The sequence below is a fragment of the Suillus bovinus genome, assembly GCF_016758785.1.
Source record: "Suillus bovinus strain UH-Sbo-P2 chromosome Unknown EDB93scaffold_9, whole genome shotgun sequence".
NCBI classification, from domain to species: domain Eukaryota; kingdom Fungi; phylum Basidiomycota; class Agaricomycetes; order Boletales; family Suillaceae; genus Suillus; species Suillus bovinus.
This window is the reverse complement of record NW_024542065.1, coordinates 527,580-550,932: the sequence shown is the minus strand read 5'-3', so window position 1 is coordinate 550,932 and position 23,353 is coordinate 527,580. Positions and strand designations below refer to the sequence as shown.

At 49.6% G+C, this 23,353-nt stretch overlaps 10 protein-coding genes across 10 annotated transcripts; 4 read left to right on the top strand and 6 right to left on the bottom strand.

Annotated features, from left to right (window-relative positions):
* The first annotated feature begins 15 nt into the window (after nt 1-15).
* On the top strand, nt 16-2,483 carry EDB93DRAFT_1127663 (uncharacterized protein). Its single transcript, XM_041448805.1, has 2 exons — nt 16-64; nt 125-2,483. The coding sequence occupies exon 2, from the start codon at nt 161-163 to the stop codon at nt 2,477-2,479; it is 2,319 nt and encodes a 772-aa protein (XP_041310978.1). The 5' UTR covers nt 16-64; nt 125-160; the 3' UTR covers nt 2,480-2,483.
* Nucleotides 2,484-6,362, bottom strand: EDB93DRAFT_1127660 (glycine cleavage system P-protein-domain-containing protein). The gene is made up of 13 exons (XM_041448804.1): nt 5,860-6,362; nt 5,750-5,810; nt 5,097-5,699; nt 4,342-5,045; nt 4,111-4,290; nt 3,941-4,060; nt 3,846-3,893; nt 3,656-3,792; nt 3,233-3,608; nt 2,951-3,183; nt 2,811-2,896; nt 2,735-2,757; nt 2,484-2,684 (listed from the first exon to the last, which is right to left on the bottom strand). Exons 1-13 carry the CDS (start codon nt 6,256-6,258, stop codon nt 2,646-2,648), a joined length of 3,009 nt encoding a protein of 1,002 aa, XP_041310977.1. The 5' UTR covers nt 6,259-6,362; the 3' UTR covers nt 2,484-2,645.
* A 238-nt stretch (nt 6,363-6,600) lies between these two features.
* Nucleotides 6,601-9,447, bottom strand: EDB93DRAFT_1127654 (uncharacterized protein). Its single transcript, XM_041448803.1, has 14 exons — nt 9,315-9,447; nt 9,122-9,262; nt 8,869-9,057; nt 8,767-8,815; nt 8,603-8,715; nt 8,353-8,543; nt 8,168-8,302; nt 7,798-8,116; nt 7,628-7,746; nt 7,510-7,571; nt 7,342-7,451; nt 7,214-7,291; nt 6,888-7,159; nt 6,601-6,829 (listed from the first exon to the last, which is right to left on the bottom strand). Exons 1-14 carry the CDS (start codon nt 9,381-9,383, stop codon nt 6,760-6,762), a joined length of 1,917 nt encoding a protein of 638 aa, XP_041310976.1. The 5' UTR covers nt 9,384-9,447; the 3' UTR covers nt 6,601-6,759.
* EDB93DRAFT_1201284 (uncharacterized protein) lies at nt 9,448-11,574 on the bottom strand. The gene is made up of 3 exons (XM_041450946.1): nt 11,463-11,574; nt 10,481-11,405; nt 9,448-10,427 (listed from the first exon to the last, which is right to left on the bottom strand). The coding sequence occupies exons 1-3, from the start codon at nt 11,563-11,565 to the stop codon at nt 9,539-9,541; spliced, it is 1,917 nt and encodes a 638-aa protein (XP_041310975.1). The 5' UTR covers nt 11,566-11,574; the 3' UTR covers nt 9,448-9,538.
* Nucleotides 11,575-11,667: 93 nt separating this feature from the next.
* Nucleotides 11,668-12,310, top strand: EDB93DRAFT_923669 (ubiquitin-like protein). The gene is made up of 5 exons (XM_041457964.1): nt 11,668-11,723; nt 11,774-11,804; nt 11,861-11,960; nt 12,070-12,218; nt 12,285-12,310. The coding sequence occupies exons 1-4, from the start codon at nt 11,709-11,711 to the stop codon at nt 12,143-12,145; spliced, it is 222 nt and encodes a 73-aa protein (XP_041310974.1). The 5' UTR covers nt 11,668-11,708; the 3' UTR covers nt 12,146-12,218; nt 12,285-12,310.
* A 125-nt stretch (nt 12,311-12,435) lies between these two features.
* Nucleotides 12,436-14,861, bottom strand: EDB93DRAFT_1326348 (uncharacterized protein; the record flags this gene model as incomplete). Its single annotated transcript, XM_041455060.1, has 3 exons — nt 12,436-13,284; nt 13,344-13,842; nt 13,897-14,861. The coding sequence occupies 3 exons, from the start codon at nt 14,859-14,861 to the stop codon at nt 12,436-12,438; spliced, it is 2,313 nt and encodes a 770-aa protein (XP_041310973.1).
* Nucleotides 14,862-15,820: 959 nt separating this feature from the next.
* EDB93DRAFT_1310775 (Vta1 like-domain-containing protein) lies at nt 15,821-17,718 on the top strand (the record flags this gene model as incomplete). Its single annotated transcript, XM_041454821.1, has 5 exons — nt 15,821-15,926; nt 15,980-16,202; nt 16,256-16,337; nt 16,394-16,711; nt 16,814-17,718. 5 exons carry the CDS (start codon nt 15,821-15,823, stop codon nt 17,396-17,398), a joined length of 1,314 nt encoding a protein of 437 aa, XP_041310972.1. The 3' UTR covers nt 17,399-17,718.
* Nucleotides 17,570-19,114, bottom strand: EDB93DRAFT_923974 (uncharacterized protein). Its single transcript, XM_041457965.1, has 2 exons — nt 17,950-19,114; nt 17,570-17,895 (listed from the first exon to the last, which is right to left on the bottom strand). The coding sequence occupies exons 1-2, from the start codon at nt 18,844-18,846 to the stop codon at nt 17,614-17,616; spliced, it is 1,179 nt and encodes a 392-aa protein (XP_041310971.1). The 5' UTR covers nt 18,847-19,114; the 3' UTR covers nt 17,570-17,613.
* On the bottom strand, nt 19,011-21,528 carry EDB93DRAFT_924159 (P-loop containing nucleoside triphosphate hydrolase protein). The gene is made up of 5 exons (XM_041457967.1): nt 20,868-21,528; nt 20,221-20,813; nt 20,087-20,169; nt 19,648-20,029; nt 19,011-19,599 (listed from the first exon to the last, which is right to left on the bottom strand). The coding sequence occupies exons 1-5, from the start codon at nt 21,455-21,457 to the stop codon at nt 19,292-19,294; spliced, it is 1,956 nt and encodes a 651-aa protein (XP_041310970.1). The 5' UTR covers nt 21,458-21,528; the 3' UTR covers nt 19,011-19,291.
* A 293-nt stretch (nt 21,529-21,821) lies between these two features.
* EDB93DRAFT_1101496 (uncharacterized protein) lies at nt 21,822-23,170 on the top strand (the record flags this gene model as incomplete). The annotated part of the gene is made up of 5 exons (XM_041447103.1): nt 21,822-22,305; nt 22,363-22,394; nt 22,420-22,656; nt 22,708-22,995; nt 23,051-23,170. The coding sequence occupies 5 exons, from the start codon at nt 21,822-21,824 to the stop codon at nt 23,168-23,170; spliced, it is 1,161 nt and encodes a 386-aa protein (XP_041310969.1).
* Nucleotides 23,171-23,353: the final 183 nt, after the last annotated feature.

Here is a 23,353-nt window from a genome sequence, read left to right as displayed (position 1 = left end):
ACGTCTCCCAATATATTTCCCACGACACTTTACCGCCTCCCGGTTTGCAACTAGTATTAAGTTGGTACGGCTGCATTGAAATTATCTGGAATCAGACACTGATCGTCCGTATTCAATCTGACAGGTAAAACTATTAGCGCAGGTATCTGAGCGCGCATGAATGTCCTTTAGCCGCATTGTTGCCCGGTCAGCACATCCTGCAGGTTCTTTCACCCGTTCCGTCTCGAGGTCACCTACTTTACGTCGTGCAGCACCCGCCTTTTGCGTCAAGAGAGACCAGAGACGATTCTTGACTTCCAAACACGACCCCTCCCTTTCCTATGTCCCAGATGTCGGTGCCATTGTTGACAAAATCCGGCGATGTATCCCAACAGCAAATGTTGGCGCTCTACACCAGCAGTTTTACGGTCTATTTCGCGTATTAGGCGAGGAAGGGAAGGATAAAACTATGGCCCCACCCCTCAAAGAAGAGGAGATCCGCAACGTGCTATCAGTACTAGCTGAATCGGGTAGGCACCATGATTTGGATATGGTGGTGAAAATCCTCGTCGACTTGCCCATGCTTTGCGGTGCCGAAGTGGGGGTGACAGTGTACAATGTCATCCTCCGTGGCCTTATCGCAAATGGCAATCCACAAAAGATTTTCAACTGGCTTATGACCATGCCTCAAAAGCCGAACAACATAACGCCTACACTTTTACAATGGCATATGTTCTTCGAGTGGTGTGCTAAATCTGACCTGGTCGGGGTACTTCAGCACAGCGTCTCCAAGATGCATCGTTCTGGACGTCGTCCCACCATCAAGACATTTGAAATTCTATTCGATGCTCTCTTCGACACCGGTGCTCCAATCAAGAAATTTTACGACGCTCTAGATATCATGGAACATACCTCGTTGACGTACGATGAGAACTTCGCGAAATTTCTCTACGATGGTTTTGTCAAGCTTGGTCTTGCGGATCGAGCTCAGGAGATCAAGGACGATTATTGGAAACGTTTTAGCAAGAGGTCGAGGACGACAGATCCCAACGTGATTGAATGGACAGAGAGAATAGAGAGAGAAGCTGAGAACAAGGGGATCGCTGCAGCCGTGACTTTGTGCAAGTCATTACAGAAAGATGGTTTCAAATTCACTCCGCACACCCTCACACTTCTCATCCGGCGTACACACCGCCTCGACCACCTTCGATACGCGGAAGCCGAACTGCACCTGAAGGCATCCATAATTCAGTGGGCTATCTTGATCAGTAATGCTGTGCGTATCGGCGACCTGACAGGTGCTCTGTCGATCTATGATGAGTCCAAGTCCGCTGGGATCACTCCCGGTACACCCTTGGTACACCCATTAGTCAATGCCCTCTGCACCACTTCCGATGATGCTGCAATTGATCGAGCATTAGAACTGTACAAAGACCTTGCTGAGGCCGCTCCGATCACCCAGTCAAAACAAGAACTACAACCTCCAGGGCGCCGGCATTCCTCGGGCCCAGATGCCAACCTCTACAACATCTTATTCCGCGCATTTGGCACTGCCAAGGACGTCAAGAAGTATTTTCCAATTGCGCTCTCCCTCCTCGAAGACATGGAGGCTAGAAACATTGAATTCGACAGCCCGATGGCTGTTTCTTCCCTGGCCATCGTTGTCATGCGATGTGCTTCCAGCTTCGATGACGCATTGAAGGGCTATAAACAAATATGCAAACGTCCCAATTCGCCTCCTCTCGATGCCAAAGGCTACCAAGCAATCCTTCACACCCTGACCCAGCTCTCCTTTGGAGAATACGAGACATCACCGTCCGTGTGGCACTATTTTGAAGTAGTGAAGGACATGCGGACGGCAGGGGTTGAGATTGCAGCTCCCGTGTATACTATCCTCCTCCGGCATCTCGCATTACTTGCAGGGGAATTGCCGCCTGATGAGTGTGATGCCCTTGCAGCGGCTGTGCGGAGGGCACACGATCACCTCACGCTCGACCCTTCCTTCACGCCTGATACAGTGCTTTGGAATCAGCTGATGGACGCCTATCAGCGCGTTGGTCTGTTCGCGGAGGCATACCGCATTTGGGAAATGCTCTTTATCACGGGACGCTTCAATCAAGCGAGCGTTGCCATTATAATTGACGCATGTGGGTTTGCGAACGCCTGGCCCATGGCTGCGCAGGTGTGCCTGAAGTTGACCAAGATCGGGTTCAAGTTCAACTTGCGGACGTGGAATACGTGGATAGAGTGCATGTGCCGTGTTGGGAAGCTTGATGATGCGCTCAAGGTCGTGTGTTTGGAGATGGGGAAAGATCAGCCGAACATTTCGCCTGATGTTAATACTGTCAAGGTACTTCTTTCGTTCGCTGCACGGACAAACCAGCAGGATGAGGTGATGGACCGCATCAAATCGTATCTCCCTCAGCTGTGGCATACGTTACCTACCGAACTGGACGGATATTTCATCAGAGCACGCGCGACAGATGTAGACTCAAAATGATCATCGTAAATCTATTCGTGATGGTAAATACAATAATAATGGTATAAGTGTACAAAGCGTGTGGTTGAGCATTACGCGTGACAAGTGTGTGCGTTCTAGTGGAGTAGAAAAACAGTCAAGAGGAAAAAAAATCTAGAGTACTTGGTCGTAATATGATATGATTAGTTTACGAGGATGCGAGTTCCTCAACTGTTGGACAGTCACACTGAAAACAGGAATGGTAAGCTTGGAAGAGTTATAAAATTATTTGCTTACAATAAGATTAAGGTCGCCGTAGGCTGGATGGTGGAAATAAGCTAATGCCTTGGATACTGCTTGCGAGAAAACTCACCATCGTCTATACGAGAAACAGTCGGCCAGAACTTTTTCTCGCGGAGCCATGGCATAGGATATGCAGCCTCTTCGCGCGTATAAGGACTAGAAGGGGCACGTCAGCCATATTACGAAATACAACCTTGAGAAACCACCGACCGGTTCCATTCCTTGTCGGACGAGACCATGAGAGAAAGCGGATGTGGTGCGTTCTTGAGCAGATTGTTGTCCTTGGGCTGTTTGCCAGCGATGATATCTTCCGCTTCCTTTCGGATCTGAATCATAGCATCACAGAATCTATCGATCTCTTCGAGCGTTTCGGACTCGGTAGGCTCGATCAGCATACAAGTGGAGATAGGCCATGAGCACGTAGGAGGGTGGAAGCCGTAGTCCTAAATGCGTCAGTCAGCAACGACGACACCCGATTCTAATAACACATACCTGCAACCGTTTCGCGAAATCCGTCACCTTCAACCCTGCAGCCTTATCAAACTCAGCAAGGTCGATGAGTAGCTCGTGAGCAACTCGGCCATTCTTATTCTTGAATCGAAGGCTGTAGTATCCTGCAAGTCGATGGGCCATGTAGTTGGCATTGAGGAGCGCGATGTTGGTGGACTCCGAAAGGCCGTTACCGCCGAGCATCTTGATGTAAGCCCATGAAATGAGGAGGATGGAGGCACTGCCGAAGGGGGCAGCTGAGATGGCATCAATGGCGGCATTACCACCAGTTTTGACCAGGGGATGCGAGGGAAGGAAGGGTGCGAGGTGTTCGGCAACGCAGATGGGCCCAACACCAGGTCCTCCACCTCCGTGAGGACTGAAAGACGTATGAGCATTTATCAATGCAAGTCGTTGTGCACTCACATAGCAAAGGTCTTGTGCAGGTTGAGATGGCAAACATCGCCTCCGCAAACCGCAGGGTTCGTCAGTCCAACCTGTGCGTTGAGATTTGCACCGTCTAAGTAGACTTGTCCACCACAGTCATGAATGATCTTGCAGGCCTGTGAAATATGATTGAGTACTCCAGACTAGCATGGGAGACAAGGATGCGTACCTCGGTAACGCCATCTTCAAAAACACCGAACGTCGAGGGGTATGTAATCTACCCTGGAATGAGTTCTAGTCCCAATTAATATGAACAAAACTCACCATGAAGACCGCGAGGTTATCTTTGTGTTTCTCGGCCTTTGCCTTCAAGTCTTCCAGGTCTAGATTCCCATCCCCGTGTGTCTTGATCGGAACAACTTTCAAGCCCGCCATCACAGCCGACTATCACCTCCATCAGTTTATCACTGGACAGAGGACAACACAAAGCATACCGCAGGATTCGTCCCGTGAGCACTAAGGGGTATTAGGCACACGTCACGGTGTCCCTCCCCGCGGGATTCATGGTATGCCCGGATGACAGTCAACCCAGCGTATTCACCCGCAGCACCCGAGTTCGGTTGCACAGAGCAAGCTTTGAAACCAGTGATCTTGCAAAGGTCGTCTTCCAGTTCCTACGAATAATGATCAGTGTCTCTGCTCCGCCACAAATCGACACTACAAACCTTGATTATCTTCCTGTATCCTTCAACCTGTTCATGTGGCGCAAACGGATGGATACCACCAAACTCGGGCCATGTAAGTGGGATCATGCTGCTCGTGCTGTTAAGCTTCATTGTGCAGCTGCCAAGAGGGATCATTGCATGCACAAGACCGAGGTCCTTGCTCGCAAGGTGGAATATGTACCGGAGCATCTCAGTCTCGCTGTGGTGTTTGTTGAAAACAGGGTGCGAGAGGAACTTAGACTCGCGCACCAGCTGACGAGGAAATGCGGGTTCCCTCGGAGCGGGCAGGTCGGCGAGATTGGGTTCTGATTGCGACGCTGCGATGTGGAAGGCGTGTATGAGGGATAGGAGGTCCTCTTGGCCTACTGACTCGTCGAGAGTAACACCAACGGTATTCTTGTCCACTCTTCGGAGGTTAAGGCCCTGTAACGCAGCAGCGGCATGCATGACTTCAGCATTCGCGCAGTGCTTTGAGACATCGATGGTGAGCGTGTCGAAGTAGGAGGACGCGTTGATTACGCGGAATCCGAGGCGCTCGACAGCAAACTTGAGGATCTGGGTGAGGGAATGCACCTTCTTTGCGATGCGCTCGAGTCCTACGGGGCCATGGTATATCGCGTACATAGCGGCCATGTTGGCGAGAAGGGCTTGCGAGGTGCAAATGTTGCTAGTGGCCTTTTCACGGCGAATGTGCTGCTCTCGAGCTGCGTTTGGTCGATGAGAGCACGAAATAGAAGATAGCAGGGAGGACCTACTCTGCAATGCCAGCCTATATGCGGGGTTACCCATGGTATCTTTGCTCCGGCCAATCAAACGACCAGGCATTTTCCGCTTAAGCTTCTCTGTGACGGCAAAGAAAGCACCATGAGGACCTCCATAACCAGCAGGAACCCCAAATCGCGCCGAGTTTCCGAGAACAATATCAGCACCCCATTCACCGGGGGGTTGAAGAACTGTCAACGCAAGAAGGTCTGTCGCGACAATAACAAGTGCGCCTGCTTCATGCACCTGCTTCGTGAAATCACTGTAGTCGGTGACGAGACCATTCACGTCAGGGTATTGGACAAGGACACCGGCGAGATCAGCGCGTAACGCGTCGTGTTTGAGTGCGTCAGCTGCGTCACCGACGACAAGATTTATGCCAAAACCCTTGGCACGTGTCTTGAGAACAGAGATGGTCTGGGGAAGGACCGCCTTGTCGACGAAGAACGTCTTCTTCTTCTGGCTAGACTGCACGTATGCCATGACCATGGCTTCTGCGGCAGCAGTTGCTTCATCGAGGAGGGATGCGTTTGAGACATGCATCGATGTGAGCGACATGATCATCGTTTGGAAATTCACCAATGACTCGAGACGGCCTGGTGACACCATTAGAATAAAAACCAGGTGGAAAAAAATGACAACAAACCCTGTGAGATCTCAGGCTGGTACGGGGTGTAAGGGGTGTACCATGCAGGGTTCTCGAATACCTATGGACACGATCAACACAATACTTGGTAGCTGAGAGCTATGACACACATTCCGCAAAATCACAGGGGGCACGACGGCGTTGTGGTATCCCATGCCAATGAAGCTCTTGAACTGCTCATTCTTGCAACCTAGCCTTTTCGCATTTGCATAAAGCTCTGTCTCGCTCAGTGCTGGGATGGAGGCATTGCTGATGGTGGAGCTAGCAATGCGAATGCTCTGGGGTACAGTCGCATCTAGAAAAGACTCCATAGAGTCAAAGCCGAGCTTTGAGAGCATAAACTCGGTCTCATTATCGTCTGGTCCAACATGCCTATCAGCAAAAGTGTCGAGTGACTCGAAAAGATTTGCCGGAGGCTTTGCAGTCGCGAGTCCGCGGACTGAAAGGGACTGATATACGGAACGAGCTGCAGACTGCCTGAGACGAGTCGCGATACGCAGGGTGGCCATGATGGGCCAGATGATGGTTGTATGAGAGGAAGAGATGGACGGGTGAGTGCGGAAGAAAAGGGATGGGTGACACGACACTGACCTTGTTCACCGAGCCAGATTTTCATTCACCGAGTAGTATCATTACGCGTTTGAACATTGTTATCGATAGGCCTCTGGGAAAGCGCTGATAAATGCCCGATTGAAGTAGCTGCTTACAATTTTCGTGAGAGGCATTCCATCGATTCTTTAGCAGCCAAATGACGTGTTAGTAGATGGCCAACGACTTGCAGTATTCATTGATACCCGCCCGCTATTTCAATCCTTCAGATGAGGCTCGGGGACCATTCGACCCCATTTATGGTATCTCGAAAAAACTTTTTAACCTTTGCACGTGGTTATCTAAACGCTCGGACAACACATCGAGGTAATAGTCTTCCGTAACAACGGAAACGGAACCCCGCCCGCCGCCCCCAGTTTTCTTTAGACTATCTCTATTTCACAGCATGAAATTCATTACACTCATGACATCAACGCAAGGCCATCTGCGCAGGCGACACGAATGAAACTGACGATATCCTCCGCGTGTTTCCTTTCATCAATCATTAGGGTCAGCATTCGTTGAGAAATATCATGCAGGGCAGGCGTACGGTGGGTCTGTGTCATCCCCATTGTGCGCACTGTGTAAGCCATTTTGTTCGATGTTTTTTGAAACAGTCCTAAATGCGTCCTTGGCGCTACGTGTACCGGAAGAAGTTAGCTTCCCCTCGTAGTAAGCAACTGTGGAAAGAACACGAGACAGTGCTTTGGATGCGCTGTCAGAACGCAGTGACGCCCCACGATCTACGGACGTGGGTTGTCCTAGCGATTCTAAAAGCTGCGTTTGCTTCCTAATCACCGCGGAGGAGCGAACAACTTCATACTGAAAGACTCCTATCGATTTGGGACATTTAATTATTTTTATTTTTTGACTTACGATGAACTCATGAACGGCGGTCGGTGTGGGCAGAAATAGGTCTGCTTTGCGCAAAGCAAGGTCAAGTAGCCGGATAGTCTGTCAAATACGGTCAAGTTCACTTCAAATGTCCATCGAAATTCTCATACCTCCTGCACTAGATGCTCGATACCTCCGGTGGTCACCAAACTGTCTAGCTTGCCGGAAAGGAACCCGAGTAAGTCAACAATAGCCTTCCACAATTCAAGCCAATCGTATTCTGAGTAAGAATACCGTGTCAGACATTAAGAGTAAGCAATCGGGTAAAATCACCTCGCCTAATCGCAATCTTTCCTTCTGTAGATACCATATGACGCGATAGCATGTCCAAATACACGTACTATCTCACCGTTAACAATCAGTCTTAGCGAATATAAGGAAATAAACGAAACGCACGTAAACGCGTACACCTCGAGCCGCTTATGCAGATTATGACGTAGCCACAATACACAACAATCCAGAAGCGCGCAGATTGGTGCACGCGTAGGCGATGGCACTGGAAGGAGTGGAAGTCTCTGCATTCATTTCAGTATTAGTTGTAAAATTAGACGTGTACAAGCAATGACCTGCCGACACAGCCTGATTGCCTCCTTTGAGGAGGCTGGCTTACAAAAGGCCGACATTATATGCGCGTTCTCAGACATCACAAGAAGTGTGTTTAGTGCAAGCTTTGCATATGCCAATGTGCGGGGTGACGCCGAAGACGAGGCATGAGTCAACACATAGGATGACAACGAGAGGATGTTATGTGATAGCGGAGGTACCAGCGCGCTCTGTTTGCTGTCGGATGGCTTATGCATCACATCCACTAGCACCTGTGCAAAAAGGGGATTAAAGAAAAGGAACTCGAAAACGGGTAGAAGCGAAACAGTTGCTTCGATAGGCCTGTTTGCTCAGTAAGAGGAATGCGACATGAAGTTTGATAATTTCACGTACTGAGTCTTGAGAAACTCTAGAGGTATGTCGAGTGACTGCGTTACCAATGCGCGATCGGGTAGGAATGAGGTGAACAGGGCCCCGACGCTCTTTGCAAATGTGGGGATCGAATCGTCTGAGACTTCTTGGTATGCCCTACCACCAAGTCAGCAGAAATTCTTCTGTGACAGCCCAGAAAAGCGCACTTGACAGCAGCATCGAGTGCAAACCCAGCTGCCCAACAAATCTTACGCATGACTTCCGTGTCTTGCGTATCACGGATACGCTGGAGGTATGGATTAAGCTTCGCTGCATCAGATTTGTGGAAATTCGCCAGAATAGAGAGGAGGAGCGATGCTTCAAAAGTAAAGCGTTGAGTATCTGGGGATGTGATGACCTATCACAAGGATCATTCGCTTAGATACGGAAGGAAAAGCAAGAGACAGTAACCTATACCTTAGAAATGCAAGGGAAGAGGTCTCGGCGCAGGAAATATGCGCCCGGGCTTAACTGGCTGATGCTACACGTGAAGACAACAGCTAGTTGGAGAACCTGATGTCGAAGAGCCTCTAAATCAGGTTCAGTCGAACTGGTCCGTGTCAATTGTTCTCAGAACGCACCAGGAGCATCATCATCGCCAAGTATGTCTGCGACCATCCCAACAAACTCCTATACGCCCTAGTGAATCTATAGTGGAGATGAAGGCTTCACACAGGCCGTACCATGAACACCCTGTCAGCCTCATTCACCCTGTTAGCGAATATTTCCATCACCTCCCAGCCTGCTAGGTTCTTGGCAAGTACAGTGCGTAGCATGATAGAGAGCGTGTCGATTGCGTGGGTGCGGGTCTCTTTGCCCTTGCGGTCGGCTGCAAATATGATGCAGACAGTAAAGAGGGCATGGAGCACGAGCTACTGGCGGGGATTGGTCTGTCAGTAACATAGTGTTGGATGTTAGACAATGTGGATGACAGACCTTGTGTGAAGTGAGGCACTCGTCCTTGGAAAGTGTAGATAGTTTTCGTGTTAGAAAGATACGGTCGGGCTCTAGTGACAGCAGCTCTTGCCAGAAGCGCTGTTCATCATGTCCAGGAGAGATTTGTGATGGACTGAGACCCTGTGTGTCGTGTCAGGACTTTCAGGTCGTACCATAGTAGTAGTACACTTGCCTGAAATAGTTTATTGATGATAGTCACATATCTCGAGCTGATGGTCCAAGAACTTCGTGGTGCATTCATGAATACTTATACAATGGCGAAAGGACAGTTGTGGTCTCTCGCGTCGAATATATACAGTGATGGTGGTAATACTCTGAGTGTCCTAGTGGAGGTGATGCGCAGCTAATGATAGACGCTCCTATTTTTGCATCACAGGGTAAGTTCCCGGCCATACACTACGACCTAAACAGCCCATCATACGCCGCGTAAACCATCTCAACCATCCAACTCATTAACGTCTCATCTTTCATCCTTACGTCTTCCATCAGCCTCCTAACGCCTACAAACGCCCGTCGGCCCCTTCGCTCGCCCTCCAGCTCGCCCCCAATATCCTCCACCACATCGTCGCCCTCGTCATCTTCCACAACACCAGGGAACCCAAAGTGCTCGCCATCCACACGGGGGGCAGTCTCCGAGGTGGCGACGAATGACGAGCGGAAGAGGATACGGATGATAAGCAACGCAGTAAGTGCAGCTGAAGGAGGATCGGCGACGGGCCGGGTGTAGGATATGTTTGTTTGTCTTGGAGGAGGGGGCCGTCGCTTTGTGGGGTCTGTGAAGGGATACGACTCTCCGTCTGCGGTGACAGTGATTGTGTCATCTTGAGAAGGATGTTTTGCGGGCGGTTGAGAACATGAGAGATGTGTGAGGAGATGAGGTCGTAGTTGCTGTTTTGATGTTGATGGCAACGGACATGTGGCCCAGAGACATGGTGGCTCAGGGTTCTCAGAAAACTCTAAATGTTGAAGGAGGTGGTCGTACAACTCTCCGGGGGCCTCAAATGGCGGAGCAGAACACTGGGAGCGCTCCCACAAGCACTTAAAACGAGGAGCAGCTTCTGTATCTTTACGTCTGTCCACTCCACGCACGACAAAGCGCTGTGGCGGTCCCGGAAGGACCATCGCCTGAGCCTGAGGGAAAACAACATTAACGTTTTTTATCACGTCTGATGCGACCAGGACAGGATAGCGGTCCGAAACCGGTGTGAAGGCATCTTTGTAGAGAGTCCAAAAATCGACTTGAGTGAGCTCTCCATCTGGTGTTGCAACGAACATGATTTTCATCCTACGAATAATGACTTTATCATGTCCTATACAGTCTGCGTAACGTGTACTCACCATTCATAGCAGCGCTGGGGTTCAGGCATTGAAACTAGGGTCTCAAGCTCCTCTTTGGTAAGGTCATGGACGGGGATCACGACCGTTGTTTCTGGGATGGCACGAGTGACTGCACTAATATCCAGGTTTACGGCCTCTTCTACTTGTTCGGATAGAATAAAGCTAACAAGCACGCGAAGAGTGCTTGGCATGAGAGGATGATGCAAAAAAGCCTTTACCATTGGTGGGTGCGAAAGATGGGCATATAGGTAGTTCAATGAAGCTTCTACCAATGCTCGATCGACAAATAAAGGCAAGTAACGTATAGAGGCAGCGAGCGCTGGGGAGTCTGAATCCAGGCGGCGTGTGTTTTGTATGTTAGAAAAAAGTTGAGCCAAAAGGGTCAAAGATGAGATGATAAGGGAGCGATTCGATGAGTGACCTGCAATTTGCAGCAGAGTGGGGAGGGGATCTTTCTTGTTCGAAGCGGGATCTGGCAGGATAACGCCCAGGGATATAGCCTGCAGAAGTTCTATGGCGTTGAGAACAAATTCAGCATTCATATCCGTGTCTGGATCGAGGTTGGTGAGGGCGTTGAATAGTAATGGGAGTGTTCGGGGATGATTAGCTAGTTCATATGCATTGGGTTCATTCGTGGCCGAATTGCGAAGGATAAATATGGATTCTAGGGCATGCCGTCGCTTTCTGTTTTCAGCATCGGGCATAGCAAATAGTCGATACTGCTCTGCCACTAGGTATCCCTCCGTCGCGTACCATTCTGGCCATTCGAACAGTGCGTCTGTTAAACCAGGAATGGTTTTCAAGATGAATTGATCATTTGCACATAATCGATATAACCTATCCAGCGCCCATGCAATCTCCGAGTTTATGCCGGAGCGTATAGATAAGACCATACGATTGCTGGGTGTCGCCTCAGTATACCACCCTGAAGACACACAGTAAATCAGTGAAATTTACGTGCAAATAGGTATTAGGTACGCACTTTCATAATCATCTGTGACATTTGGTCCGACGCGCTGCACTGGATGCTGCTGGCCATATTGCCTGTAGACGCCAGGCGTCGTCGTCCGGGGTGGGATGGCCATGAAGGAGAGATGTGAAGCTTTAAGTTCGGCGGCATTGTTACGCGCAGTCACGCGTCAGTCACGTGTGACGCAATGTCGGCTGTCACACTTAATACGTGATAACTTGCCGGAACCTCCGACATCTCCTCATCCTAGTACCACTCATGCCTTTGATCGAGGTTTGTCCTGCAGCTCTGGAAGATGATCTTAAACACTCACTTAACCACAGGTGATTGCAAACGATCGGCTGGGCCGAAAAGGTGAGTCCACACATTCCATGATCCGAATCCTAGCTCGAGCCTGAGCAATCTACCAGTCCGAGTCAAGTGCAGCCCAGATGACACTGTGGGCGACCTGAAGAAACTCATTGCCGCTCAAACTGGTACAGATTTTAAGAAGATTCAGCTGAAGAAATGGTGAGCATCTGCTACTACGATGCTCTCTCTTGCCACAGGACTGTGCCAACACATCATCGTATACGTTTCCTTCTTGGACGCATACTCATGACACTCTTCTTCTTGTCAGGTATACGATCTACAAGGACCACATTACGCTCTCGGATTATGAGATCCATGATGGTATGAGTTTGGAGATGTATTAGTGTTCAATCCACTCTCGAGAGTACGAGAGAAAGGTGGTACAGAAGCAGACACAAGACTGTTAACTGTGTTTTTGTTGAGTCGACTTTCTAGTGTCATCATATAAAATCATATCATGTATCGCTTAACATTTCTTGTTAGCATAATCGACATGTATTAACAGCTTTGTGCCAATTCATCACTTGCTAGAGGTTCACATCATTGCCTAACGAGTCAAGTTTGAGCTCTGCTACACTATGTCCCCTCTACGAAACCCCAGAACTACCCGCGGATCGTTACATAGCGCCTTCTATCACACATATCGGTTGCCTGGGAGCAACGTTGATGCCGTTGGACGTATCGCAAGCTCATCTAATATCGCAGGTGGTCTGGGAAGGATCATCGATGAGCTCCCGAAGTCCGGGATACGTGACTTCTGCGTCTTGATCGCATCTGCTCGACGATCGGTAAATGGCTTGACGATTACCCAGCTTGCGCCTGGACTCTGCATTCGCTCCTCAATGCGACGAGAAAGGAACGTCATATTGGGTGTGCCTTCGGCCTGAGGTTGGAACTGAATCGGCGTTGAACGGGGCCCTCGTGGACGCGCAAGGATACGAGGTTCTATTGCACTGCTTGAAGCTGTTATATGTCTGCCGAAGTTCGTAATGCCATTGGGTGTCTTCGGCTCTTGATCGATCTCTTCCTCCGATACGGGGTGGAGAAGGTGTTCACGGTGTTCGATGGTATCCGCAGACTGAGAAGGTGGGTAAATAGACGCCGAATCTGCACTTGTGTCCGGGCCTTCATGCTGTTCCTCACTCGGGACGGGCACCTCATACACATTCTCTGGCTCTGTCGCAATTGTTATGTCCCTGGCATACTTCATACCAGGGACCGTTTCATCGGTCTCTACAAGATCTCTGCTTGTAGCACGCGACTTTCGGTACCACGGTTCGCGCGTCGTAAAGTCTTTTAGGGGGCGTTGCTTGCTTTGAGCGTGGAGTGGCGCCGTAGGTGGAGGGTCAAGCGAAAGAAAGTTGACGATTCGAATTGGCAGGATGACATGTACGTCCGAGAAACATCTTCCAATTCCTACACTTATGCGAAGTGCGTACTCAACCTCCAGCAGTCGCGTTCGGGCAATAGAGTGAACGTCGGGCTACAAGGACAATCACGATTCAATTACCACAATGTAGCCAGAAAGAGATCGTGGCTTACTGGTAATATCAAAGAGTGGTTGAACTCGCTCGTCTGACCGGGAGCGACACCTGTCCACCACCCTTTTGCGCTCGCATGTCCCTTGGAGAAACGCTGTCCCAACTCAAGGACGCTTTCCGTCACCCACTTTACCTTCGTTGAGGTTTGACAAGCATCTGGATCAGCATCCCCTGCATCCAAGTGCGGTTTTGGCTCGAACACGGTTAATGTACGTATCAGCGCAATGGTGGCGCTTTTTACCAATTTCTTGCAGTCATTGACCACTTGAAAATGAACGGTGCAACTTTGGCCAGCGACCCAATGAAATCGGTGGATACGAGCCGACAACCTGATTTTTCCTGGGCCACCCATGAACACTCTAGCGGCAACCTCTGCGACTAGTGGGCGGGAGTTTGTAGCGAGCGTGGAGATGACATCTAGACGTGGCCATATCTCACAGTCGCGGTAGAAGTGAGCAATGGATTCTTTGGATGTTACTGAGTCCTTGACTTTGATCTCGCTGACCAACTATCAGCAGATGCGGGTGATTGAACATAGAAGCTCCAGCACTTACGCCATAGCAATGTATTTGATCGCCACTCCGGAGTCTATGTTGAACGCCCCTTTCGGCATGCCGCAGCCGCTATCTAAAGGGAGGAGCATCGCGAACGGAAAGACGTGGACGCCCTCCTGAGCTTCAGCCCAGCCATCATCATCGGGTAATGATTTGAAGAGACCTTTCCACGATGGAGCAATTTCTGATAGAAGCGCCGAGTATTTGTAAAACGTGCATTTGTTATCCTTCTGCGGTATGCACTCAAATCCAACAACCCTAACTTTCCCCTGAGAAAACAACAATGGTGCATCTTTCTTGGAGCCTTTTTTGATGTGAATTTTGACTGTCCCTTTGAGGTAGCTACCTTGCACGCAGGTGTGGTTCTGGAGTATGATGTCCACTTCTACACGCGACTTCCACCTTGCCTTTGCTAGCATGACGGGCTTGAAATCGGTGCCGATATCTCCGCTACTATCTGCGTTGCGTGATGCCGGGTGAGGGTAGACAATTGCACCGGGTTCCAGTCCGGAATTCGAGTTTCCAAGGACGACCTTGGTTTCTGGGCCGCTTTGGGTGACATCAAAAAGAGTCGCGCTGGTGGTTAGGCTGGCCATGCTTCCGACTATGGGACCTGGGGCAGAAAGGACCTTTCGGGGTGGTGAGGAAAATTTCGAGCTTCCCGGAGGCATGAGAGACTCCGTTGCTATGCGCTGGCCAACGCGATATCCGGATTCCCCAGGCCTGCCGTACACGTCGAACTCTACCATCGAGTCCCCGACTTCTGCCAGGAGGAGACCTCTCATAGCACTCATGGAGCGCAAGGCTGGAACAGCCATATGGCTATCCGCATTAGCGCTGGAGGGCGGCACGCGTTTCTGCTTCAAAGTCGAGTAACTGGTGGATGCCTTAAGCTTGAGGGACGAAGTCCGTGACCCCAAACCGATATCAACGCCTTGAGGCTCGTGCTTGTTTGACATCAGCATGAGTGAATGATTGTTCCTTGCAGACACAAAGTCACAAATCCACACGAACCACGATGCTAACACCTCAGCATTGGAACCACTTCAGTTCTGACTGCCAGTCTGATTTGAAATTGATGTCAAGCGCAGCTCCTTCATTAACACCTGGATTATAATAAACAGACACCATAGATGGAGGGTTAGTATCCTGCTATGAGAAGGTACTTCGGGTAAGGTAGCAATGATAAATCCGCCGAAGTGCGCAGTTGCCACCTAGGTCTAAAATCACGGTGACTGATCTATAATAAACATCTTCTCTTATCTGCGGAGAGGAAGACCAGCACTCCACTGAGACTTCAAAGTTACGGTGTTCTGCTGTCAACGGGATTCTTGACAAAAAGGTTAGGTTCGCACCACCGCAAATTCAGCACCTAACCCCTTGCAGAAATAATATCATCACCTTCAGTTTGCCTCGTGGCTTATCATTGGGATGCAGCTGTTGCTCCGAGTCCATGTTCTGCCAAACTGTGGATGAAATGATGCCGTGTTTCCGTGACACTATTAAAAGTTGAACCGGCGCTGTTGTTTGATTGCAACGTGTTGGCTGCCAGGGAGCCCCATGTTTTGCTGTAGACGGAACTAGACGGAGACGCTCAAACTTCCAAACAAGGACACGAATTGACGTCAAGCTGTGTTTTCCGAGTCCCGACAGCCCCCGGCTGACATAGCCCAGTGATTGAACTTTGAACTTTGAACTTACAAGTCAATTTTGTTGTATACAGCTTCAGCTTTGCGTACTGTCCTCATTGCAGGCGCGAGGCCTCTCATAAACAGCTTTGTCGGCCATCTTTTATCGGTATAAAAACCCTTGGGCTTATTGTTTAAAATTTGAATCATCCGGACTTCGGTACCACTCACTCGTGACTCCAAATACATCCATCCACCGCAGTACTCACAAAACTTCCCCTTGATTAGTAGCCATCATGTCTCTTGGACTACCGCCAGTATCGACGGGTCTCAAGTCTATAGCGCCGTACCTCCAACGCGCTGAGGAACTTGTCGATCAACAACCAGTCGTGGCATACTGGTGTACGGGTAATCTTTATGTCCTAGCACATCACATAGCTCACGGACGTGTGTAGGCGCGTACTATGCAGCCCAGCTTGGTATCAATTTGAAAGCAAAGGATGCCGCATCACGCACACTACTTATAAATCTTCTAAACGCACTTGAGCGCTTGAAAGTTGAGATTGGCCCCAATGACACTATAGATAGCGAGCCTGCGAGCGCAGCGTTCGTTGAGAACTTTGCCCTAAAGATCTTCCGCATCGCCGACGATGAAGACCGCGAAGGTCATGCAACAAGGTACCCGATTATCATTGTCTTAATTTCCGGTAGATTAACTGACATCTAATTAGATCAACTGCGAAGAAGTTTCTCGCCGCAGCAAATTTCTTCGAGGTCTTGAAAGTATTTCCAACAACAGATATCTCCGATACAGTAAGCTGTCGTAGTGTCATGCAGTCGGACAACAATCGTCTAATATACATTCACAGATAGATGGCAAGATCAAATATGCTAAATGGAAGGCAGCTGATATTGCAAAGGCATATCGGGAGGGCAGGAAACCCACACCGGGTCCTGCTGGATCTCAGTTCGACCTAGAACCTCTCCCTGCTACTTCTAGTGCTTCAGAGCTGCCTCCGAGAGTTGAAAGTCCTCAGAACTCCCCTCCAGCGACGAGCCAATCCCGCACGTCGCCTCAAATGTCGCATCATCGACGGACACCATCTCCGAAGATGAGTCCAGATGATATCACTCGTGCAAATACCTTGCATCCTCCTCTCCATGATGACGAGTCGCTGAAGTCCTGGGTGTTGGAGTACGACGGCAACTCCGGGATTGGAACTTACTCAGGATAGCAGCAGTGTCAGTTTGGACCAGGCAAACAACTGGCATGAAACCCCTCTCAATAGGCAGAGGGAGCCAACTTACGTAAGGCCTGGGTTAGCACCGACGTGGAGGGTGTGACTAGCGATGAAGAGCTAGTCCAAGATCCGTTACTTAACGGATCATTGCCTAGTCAGGTTCCGTTCTTGCCATTTGCTAGCGAGTCTCAGCCGGCCGTATTCGAGTCCTCATCTCCACCCAAAGAGTGGCCTGTTATATATGCACCGACGACCAGAGAGCATGTGCCCCCCACTCCTCCGCATCCTACCATCCTTCCCTCAATCTCCCCACCAAGAGGCTCGCCACGGCAAAAGCGTACTCGCAAACCTTCAGTATCGTCTCAAGAGCTTCCGCTTGGATTTGTACCCTCAAGTCCAGTACCCCCACCCATGATTCCTCCTCCACCGATGCCCACAATATTTTTACCTTCTTCACCTCCTCGCGTGGCGCCCCTGCCTGCCCCTTTACCACCGAATGATTTTCAACTTACGCCTACCATCATTGCTAAAGCACAGAAGCACTGTCGCTTTGCTATTTCCTCGCTTGATTACGAGGATGCTGAGCAAGCGAAAAAGGAACTTAGGGCTGCGCTGGCTCTTCTTGGAGGTTGAACTGATGGTGAGAGCATTGGTGTCGATTGGTCATGCTATCCAGTGTGGGAGCTGGTCTCTTTCCCGAGGAACGCCTGGAAGGTTCATGTTTTTCTTCATATATTTGCGATTTAATGTAATATGCTAGCTATAGCCAATGTGTCAACTATCTCAACGCTATTTGTATCGTAAATCCTGTTCCCAAACGATGTAATGCATTCAGAAAGGTATGAAAGCTACTTCTTCCCAACATTGCGATCGGGGATGAATTGTGCGAGATGCATGTCCACCGGGCTATCCACGCGTTGCGAGTCATCTATGATCGTCGTTACTAAAGGTTGTACTGATATACGCGGGGGAGCTGATGTGGTCGAGGTAACCGCAGAGGCCGCACCAGCAGCGCGATCGGTGGTGAGTGAAGCATAGGAAGACACGGTGTTGTTACGAGAGGATGCAACATCGAGTGCTGGAATGGGAAGAGCATGAAAGGCCTTGAGTGCGCTCGAAAGGTTGTCCAACTAGAAGTAGTAAGATCAAACATGGACAGTGAACTGCAAGAAGTACATATTTACCTTGGTCATGACAGTGTCGATGGAAACTTTTCTCTCCTCAAACCGCTCCGCCAGTCTGGTGAATTCTTCATCTCGTTTCTTCTTCCCAAACACCTCATCGTTTTGATCCGAATCCTCTCCCTCGGTCGCTTCAGAGCTCTCATCATCATCTTCCTCTTCTACGAGTGTATCACCTCTCCTATTCTTCTTCGTCTCCCTCCTGCCTGCCTTCCCACCACGCTCAGGTTCTCTATGACCTCGTGCAGTCCGCAATCCGGCATTTTCCATCTCGACATGCATCTTTGAAATTTCGCTCTGAAGCTCCAGAATATGCGATAGATGGGACCATAGTTCATCGTCGGTGCCCGACCGCGCCGGCACCGATACATAATCAGATAATTTCTGACCGGTGTACGGTTCATACATAGTCTCCCTGGCTGGTTCATGATTGGGCAAAGATTCGGAGTTGGACAATGAGTTCTCAGCAGCGCTTGAACCGAGATTGAGGGAAGATCCTCGGGGAGCATCTGGTCGTAGAGATTGCCGCTCTGAAGTCTGAGGACCACTTGAGGGCAAGTATCCATGGAGTTCGGCGAGAATGTCATCATGCGGCGTCAGAAACTTTGCTGGCTCAGTTGACTGTCGCGACAATTTCACGTGGCTTGATGTACGGCTACTGCTACTAGTAGTGGCTGATGTATTTGGTTTGAGAGCGTCCTGTTCAGTTCGGGTGGAGTACGTGCTGGGATCCCAGATGTGTTCGTGGACGTCGTTGTGATCGTCATCTGTGATGGGGATTGCAGATTGTGATGAATGTCCAGTTAGTTCCACTGTCGATTGGGAAGCTTTCGATATCCGATCTGGTTGGCTGATAGCCTGCGTGTTGTTGGACTTTTTGCTCAGCCATGAGGAGAGCATGCTCTTGGCCACTGACGCCAAGTAGTATGTTTGACAAAAATACGCTGTTAGTGCACAAGCATGCGCAACACTGCCACTACCGTATTCGAATACCGAGAACCAGTCACGGTACTAGTGGCGTGATCATCTGATCTGAGCATAGCTCTTAGAAGTTACGGACTTTCAAGTTGAAGTGAGAGGCTGTTTGAACTTTGTTCGAGATAGAAGCTTGACATAGCCTGCAATGCGGTGGTATCTAATATTGTATGATACGAGAACTCACACTGGCATGCGGTCGCCGTGATGGCATCGAACAATCCATCGGATTCTGGTCATTTAGAGTGAGCTACAATACCTCAGTAGTTTGAATCAGGATGATAGTAACCTGGTGCCACCATTGATCATCAACTACAACGTTGTTGCAGCGCTGGCAGGACTGATCGCAGTCTGATATCATACCCTTCAATCAATCATCTATCGCCAGTACACCGAAGCGACCAACAGTAGCCGACTTGAAGTTCGCATCCTGGTGTTCTTCTTCGCTTGTCGCATCGCCATCTTCATCACTAACTTCATCACTGCCTTCATCAGGACTTTCGACCTCGTCAGTTTCATAGCCCGATCCTCCATCGTCTTCATCCAGCTCTTGGGTGTGCTGATCTGTATCACGTATGAGCCAGATTCCGTTGCCCCCACTGGATCCAACAGTCGTCAAGTCGGTTCCCGGAGGCCAGAAAGCCCATGCTATCCTGCCCTCCGCGACGAGTCTCAGTACTATCAATGATTGTTATTAAAAATGCGAAACAAATTAAAGATACTCACTGGCGTTGCCTGCACGATGGATATCTGGCCGGCCTGCTTTTGCGGTAACCCAACCTTTCTTGTTTGCATATGCGGTCATTATCTCCGTCGCTGTCCAAAGTCTCTTGTTGTCCTTCAATGTAGGCTGCTTACCATTGCGCCAGGTGCGCTTATCCTCAACAGGTGCACTGTTCGCTGAAGGGTGTGTGAGATCGAGGATAGTCTCAAGCGGGAGAAGTTGCCCAATTTGGTGAATGCAAAATGGAATGGCGGAGACACGGGATATGGGTAATATTCCGCAGAGAACCTGAGTGTCCATCGGTGTGAGGGCGGGCATCACGAGTCCTGGACAATCGACAAGACGGACATCAGGGGTCCAAAAAAGAGTTTGAAAATGCTTTGTCTGGACAAGTATGTAAGACGGTGCCCAGTATCTTGCAGATTAGGACTGTTTGTTTACCTTTCCGGGGGTCCGTGATGCTCGAACTTTATGTATTCCGAACAGCGCATTGAGAAGGGATGACTTGCCAACGTTCGGTTGACCTAGGATGAGCTGTCAATTTTCAAATACGTGAAAGCATAAGGACTATGTACCGATCAAACCGACAGTCAGAAATTCTGGCTCCTGCCATTCAAATTGTCCGTCGTTGTCACTACCTTCCTGTTCGAGCTCTTGAGTATCATCTGGGATATCCTCTTTGCCCTTTCCCTTTGGCATAGCTGCACCTCCGACGACACTCCCTACTTTCTTGCCGTGAGCATGCAGTAAGCCATTCCAATCAATCTCGCGCTTGACTGGAGGATTCCAGCGCTTCAGCTTGGCCTCATCCGAGAGCACTCGCTCAGGGGGGATTAACATCTCTTCGTGCACTTGTCGCATGGCGTTAACCAAACGTTCTCTGAAGGGAAGAGGGAGATGCGATTCATAGACTGGACGTCCTTGCTCGCCCAATTTTTGCTGATATGCCTCGACTTGTACGATGGGTATCCCTGGGTGCCGGGTCTGAAGATAAGCAGTCCATGCCTCAGCTCTTGCTGGACCTGCAATATCGACTTTTGTGAGAACGAGAATGACTTTCGCTTTTCGAGATGTTAAGTAGGACTCGAGTGAAGGCGGGAAGTGGAGTGATGGACATCTGGAGTCCAAAAGACAAAGAAGGATTTGAGATATTTCTGTTACTCGCCAGCTGCACACTAACTTGTGAGCCCCATAAGCAGGTGCATAGAGATGTAGTATTTACAGTTGTCTCCAAACCTCGAGATTACGCTCGAAGTGGGTCGGAGGACATGGCATTTTTTCTTGGACAGCGGTATCAGGAACACTTGAGCCAGCCGACCCTAGATCAGTGCTCGAGGTAACTGGCTGATTATTTTGATTGTGCCAACGTTCCACGATAGCGTCTGTCTGAGTCATCCATCTGCGAAAATAGCCTTGCTCATTGGCATCTACGTCATCTTTTGACATGGTGTACTTCCGCTTCGGTCTCCTCGGGACAGAAAGCTGATCGTCTACGATATGGCCGCCTTGTGCATGATTAACACCGAGGAGGGATACATCCGCAGGTATAGGCCTTGTCAAGGGCAAAGTAGCAGCCAGATGCTTCGTGGTCTCCAGGAATACAGGATCAAGCTTCACGAATTGTGATTGAAGCTTCCTTGCGGCCCTAGATGCGTCATCTGCCAAGATCCTTGCGTCAAGTGAATGGCCGAGTTTCGGAGGTCTCCTGAAATGCTTCCTGCGCGGTTGTGCCTCAGGTGGGGCTACGTCACCGCGTTTGACTGCGCGCTTAAGCTGCAGCTCAGCCTTGCGTTGCTTCCCTGACCTGCGCATTGGGAGTAGTGGAGAAAGCCGAGAGCCTCCAAGACTTAATCGATTAACTTCGAATTCGGAGTCTCACGGTAGGTACCTAAATCTAATTTTCAAGGCACTTGTACCACTGCAGCGCAGGTACTGCGGACTCGTACAATCACCGAATTTCTGGAGAATGCATTTGACATGGATAAGCCTGAGTAAGACAGCATTTCGCCTAATCACTGGCTTATTCAGCAGGTCGCGGTCGGCTCGGGCATATCTGAATCTCGAACAACATCACCGAAGCGGTGTATAAAAGAACGCGTTCAATCATGCCGGCAGCCCACATTCATTTTACAATCCCTTGGAAGTCCTTCTTTCCACCACTACCCATCCTCACAAAATGGCAGGGAAGGCAGAACAAAACGTTGTCATCGTTGGCGGTGGATTCGCTGGGCCCCAAATTGCTAAACAACTCAGCAAAAAATTGGACCCCAAAAGATACAACCTCATTCTTATCAACTCCCGCTCTTACGCTGTTTCTCTTCCCGCAACAGTCCGTCTGGTCGTCGACGCAGAATCCAGGTTGGAAGAAACTTCTTTCGTCAAGCTTGACAGGATTTATGCGAATGGCAATGGCCAGACAAAAGTCGGTATTGTGACCAGCATTGAGGCACAGCCGGGCGTCCCTGGGGGTGCTGTTGTCCTTGCCAACGGCGAGCGCATTTCATATGCAGTGCTTATTTTGGCTACTGGCTCAAAATGGAGTGGTCCCTCTGGCATTCCCGAAAACGAGGATGATGTCTTGCCATTTGTTGACGCATGGCGCCAAAAGTTCGCTAAGGCAAAACACGTTGTGATCGTTGGCGGGGGTGCCGTTGGTATCGGTGAGTATCCGTAAGGTATCATCGTGTCCTTGATAATAATAATGCAATTCTTCTCAGAGTTGGCTGGTGAAGTGAAGGATCTATACCCGGTGAATTTATTTTTTCAATTATCAGGCCACCACAGTTCTGACGAATTACGCAACACAGACAAAAAAAGTTACTATTGTCCATGGTGGTAATGAGCTTATCAACGCCACCTACGGCAGCTCGCTCCGAAAGGGATTGGAGAAACGTCTTCGTGCTCGTGGCGTTGAGTTTATATTCAATGAGTACATCGATGACATTCCAGAACCGGGTGTTGTCGGTGTCACTACTCGCAGTGGAAAGCACATTCCGGATGCCGATCTAGTGGTACGTGCACTGTTGTATGCGCACATTAACCCAGCTCACCAGCATATGTAGGTATCTGCTCGTGGCGGCCGCCCCAATACTGATTACGTTGCTTCCCTTGGTGAAGACGCTCTGAACGGACATGGCTTTGTTAAGATTAAGCCAACCATGCAACTGCTTAATCACCCCTCCATCTTCGCTGTTGGGGATATCATCGACTGGGCCGAGCAGAAGCAGATAGCCAAACTCAAGTGGCACGCTCCCGTTATCTTGGCGAACGTAGTGAGCTTCTTGAACGGAGTCACCCCAACAAAGAAGTATGCGGGTGCTCCTGAGATGATTGTGATCACAAATGGAAGGGTGAGTGAGAAGCCAGGGGAGTTATTGTGGCTTGACCCTGACATGGTTGTTATAGAAAGGCGGCATGGGCTACTTCGGATTTCTTGGAGGGTTTACCTTGGGCGATTGGTTTGCTTGGCTGGTCAAGTCAAGACATTTCATGGTTCCACACTTCAGGAAGGACCTCGGCTATTGATTGTGTTAGAAAGTATTTGTTGGACCTCGGTAGTTGCATACCTTTTACCTAGTTTTACTGGCGTATCATACCTCGGTTATGTTTCTATAATTGCATTCTATCTAGTTCAGGCCAGCTGTGAAAAAATGCAGGGTTGCGCCCGTGACGATGGACTGTCTGTCATCAACCTTTGATATCAAAACG

Bases quoted from the DNA above. Each gene is read 5' to 3' on its own strand.
- EDB93DRAFT_1201284 (XM_041450946.1), bottom strand. From the start codon at position 11,565: ATGGCCATCCCACCCCGGACGACGACGCCTGGCGTCTACAGGCAATAT. The intron at 11,406-11,462 runs GTGCGTACCTAA...GTGTGTCTTCAG, and splicing joins TGTCACAGATGATTATGAAA to GGTGGTATACTGAGGCGACA. The intron at 10,428-10,480 runs GTGAGTACACGT...CATTATTCGTAG, and splicing joins CCCCAGCGCTGCTATGAATG to GATGAAAATCATGTTCGTTG.
- EDB93DRAFT_924159 (XM_041457967.1), bottom strand. From the start codon at position 21,457: ATGCGCAGGTCAGGGAAGCAACGCAAGGCTGAGCTGCAGCTTAAGCGC. The intron at 20,814-20,867 runs GTAAATACTACA...GTTAGTGTGCAG, and splicing joins CTCGAGGTTTGGAGACAACT to CTGGCGAGTAACAGAAATAT. The intron at 20,170-20,220 runs GTACATAGTCCT...AGCTCATCCTAG, and splicing joins TCTGACTGTCGGTTTGATCG to GTCAACCGAACGTTGGCAAG.
- EDB93DRAFT_1127660 (XM_041448804.1), bottom strand. From the start codon at position 6,258: ATGGCCACCCTGCGTATCGCGACTCGTCTCAGGCAGTCTGCAGCTCGT. The intron at 5,811-5,859 runs GTGTGTCATAGC...TCGTGTCCATAG, and splicing joins CCCCTGTGATTTTGCGGAAT to GTATTCGAGAACCCTGCATG. The intron at 4,291-4,341 runs GTTTGTAGTGTC...CATTATTCGTAG, and splicing joins GATACAGGAAGATAATCAAG to GAACTGGAAGACGACCTTTG.
- EDB93DRAFT_923974 (XM_041457965.1), bottom strand. From the start codon at position 18,846: ATGCTCTCCTCATGGCTGAGCAAAAAGTCCAACAACACGCAGGCTATC. The intron at 17,896-17,949 runs GTAAATATGTAC...TACTACTTCTAG, and splicing joins TCGACACTGTCATGACCAAG to TTGGACAACCTTTCGAGCGC.
- EDB93DRAFT_1127663 (XM_041448805.1), top strand. From the start codon at position 161: ATGTCCTTTAGCCGCATTGTTGCCCGGTCAGCACATCCTGCAGGTTCT.
- EDB93DRAFT_923669 (XM_041457964.1), top strand. The intron at 11,805-11,860 runs GTGAGTCCACAC...GCAATCTACCAG, and splicing joins CGATCGGCTGGGCCGAAAAG to TCCGAGTCAAGTGCAGCCCA. The intron at 11,961-12,069 runs GTGAGCATCTGC...TCTTCTTGTCAG, and splicing joins AAGATTCAGCTGAAGAAATG to GTATACGATCTACAAGGACC.
- EDB93DRAFT_1127654 (XM_041448803.1), bottom strand. From the start codon at position 9,383: ATGAATGCACCACGAAGTTCTTGGACCATCAGCTCGAGATATGTGACT. The intron at 8,816-8,868 runs GTACGGCCTGTG...TAGGGCGTATAG, and splicing joins AGGCTGACAGGGTGTTCATG to GAGTTTGTTGGGATGGTCGC. The intron at 8,117-8,167 runs GTACGTGAAATT...CTGAGCAAACAG, and splicing joins CTAGAGTTTCTCAAGACTCA to GCCTATCGAAGCAACTGTTT.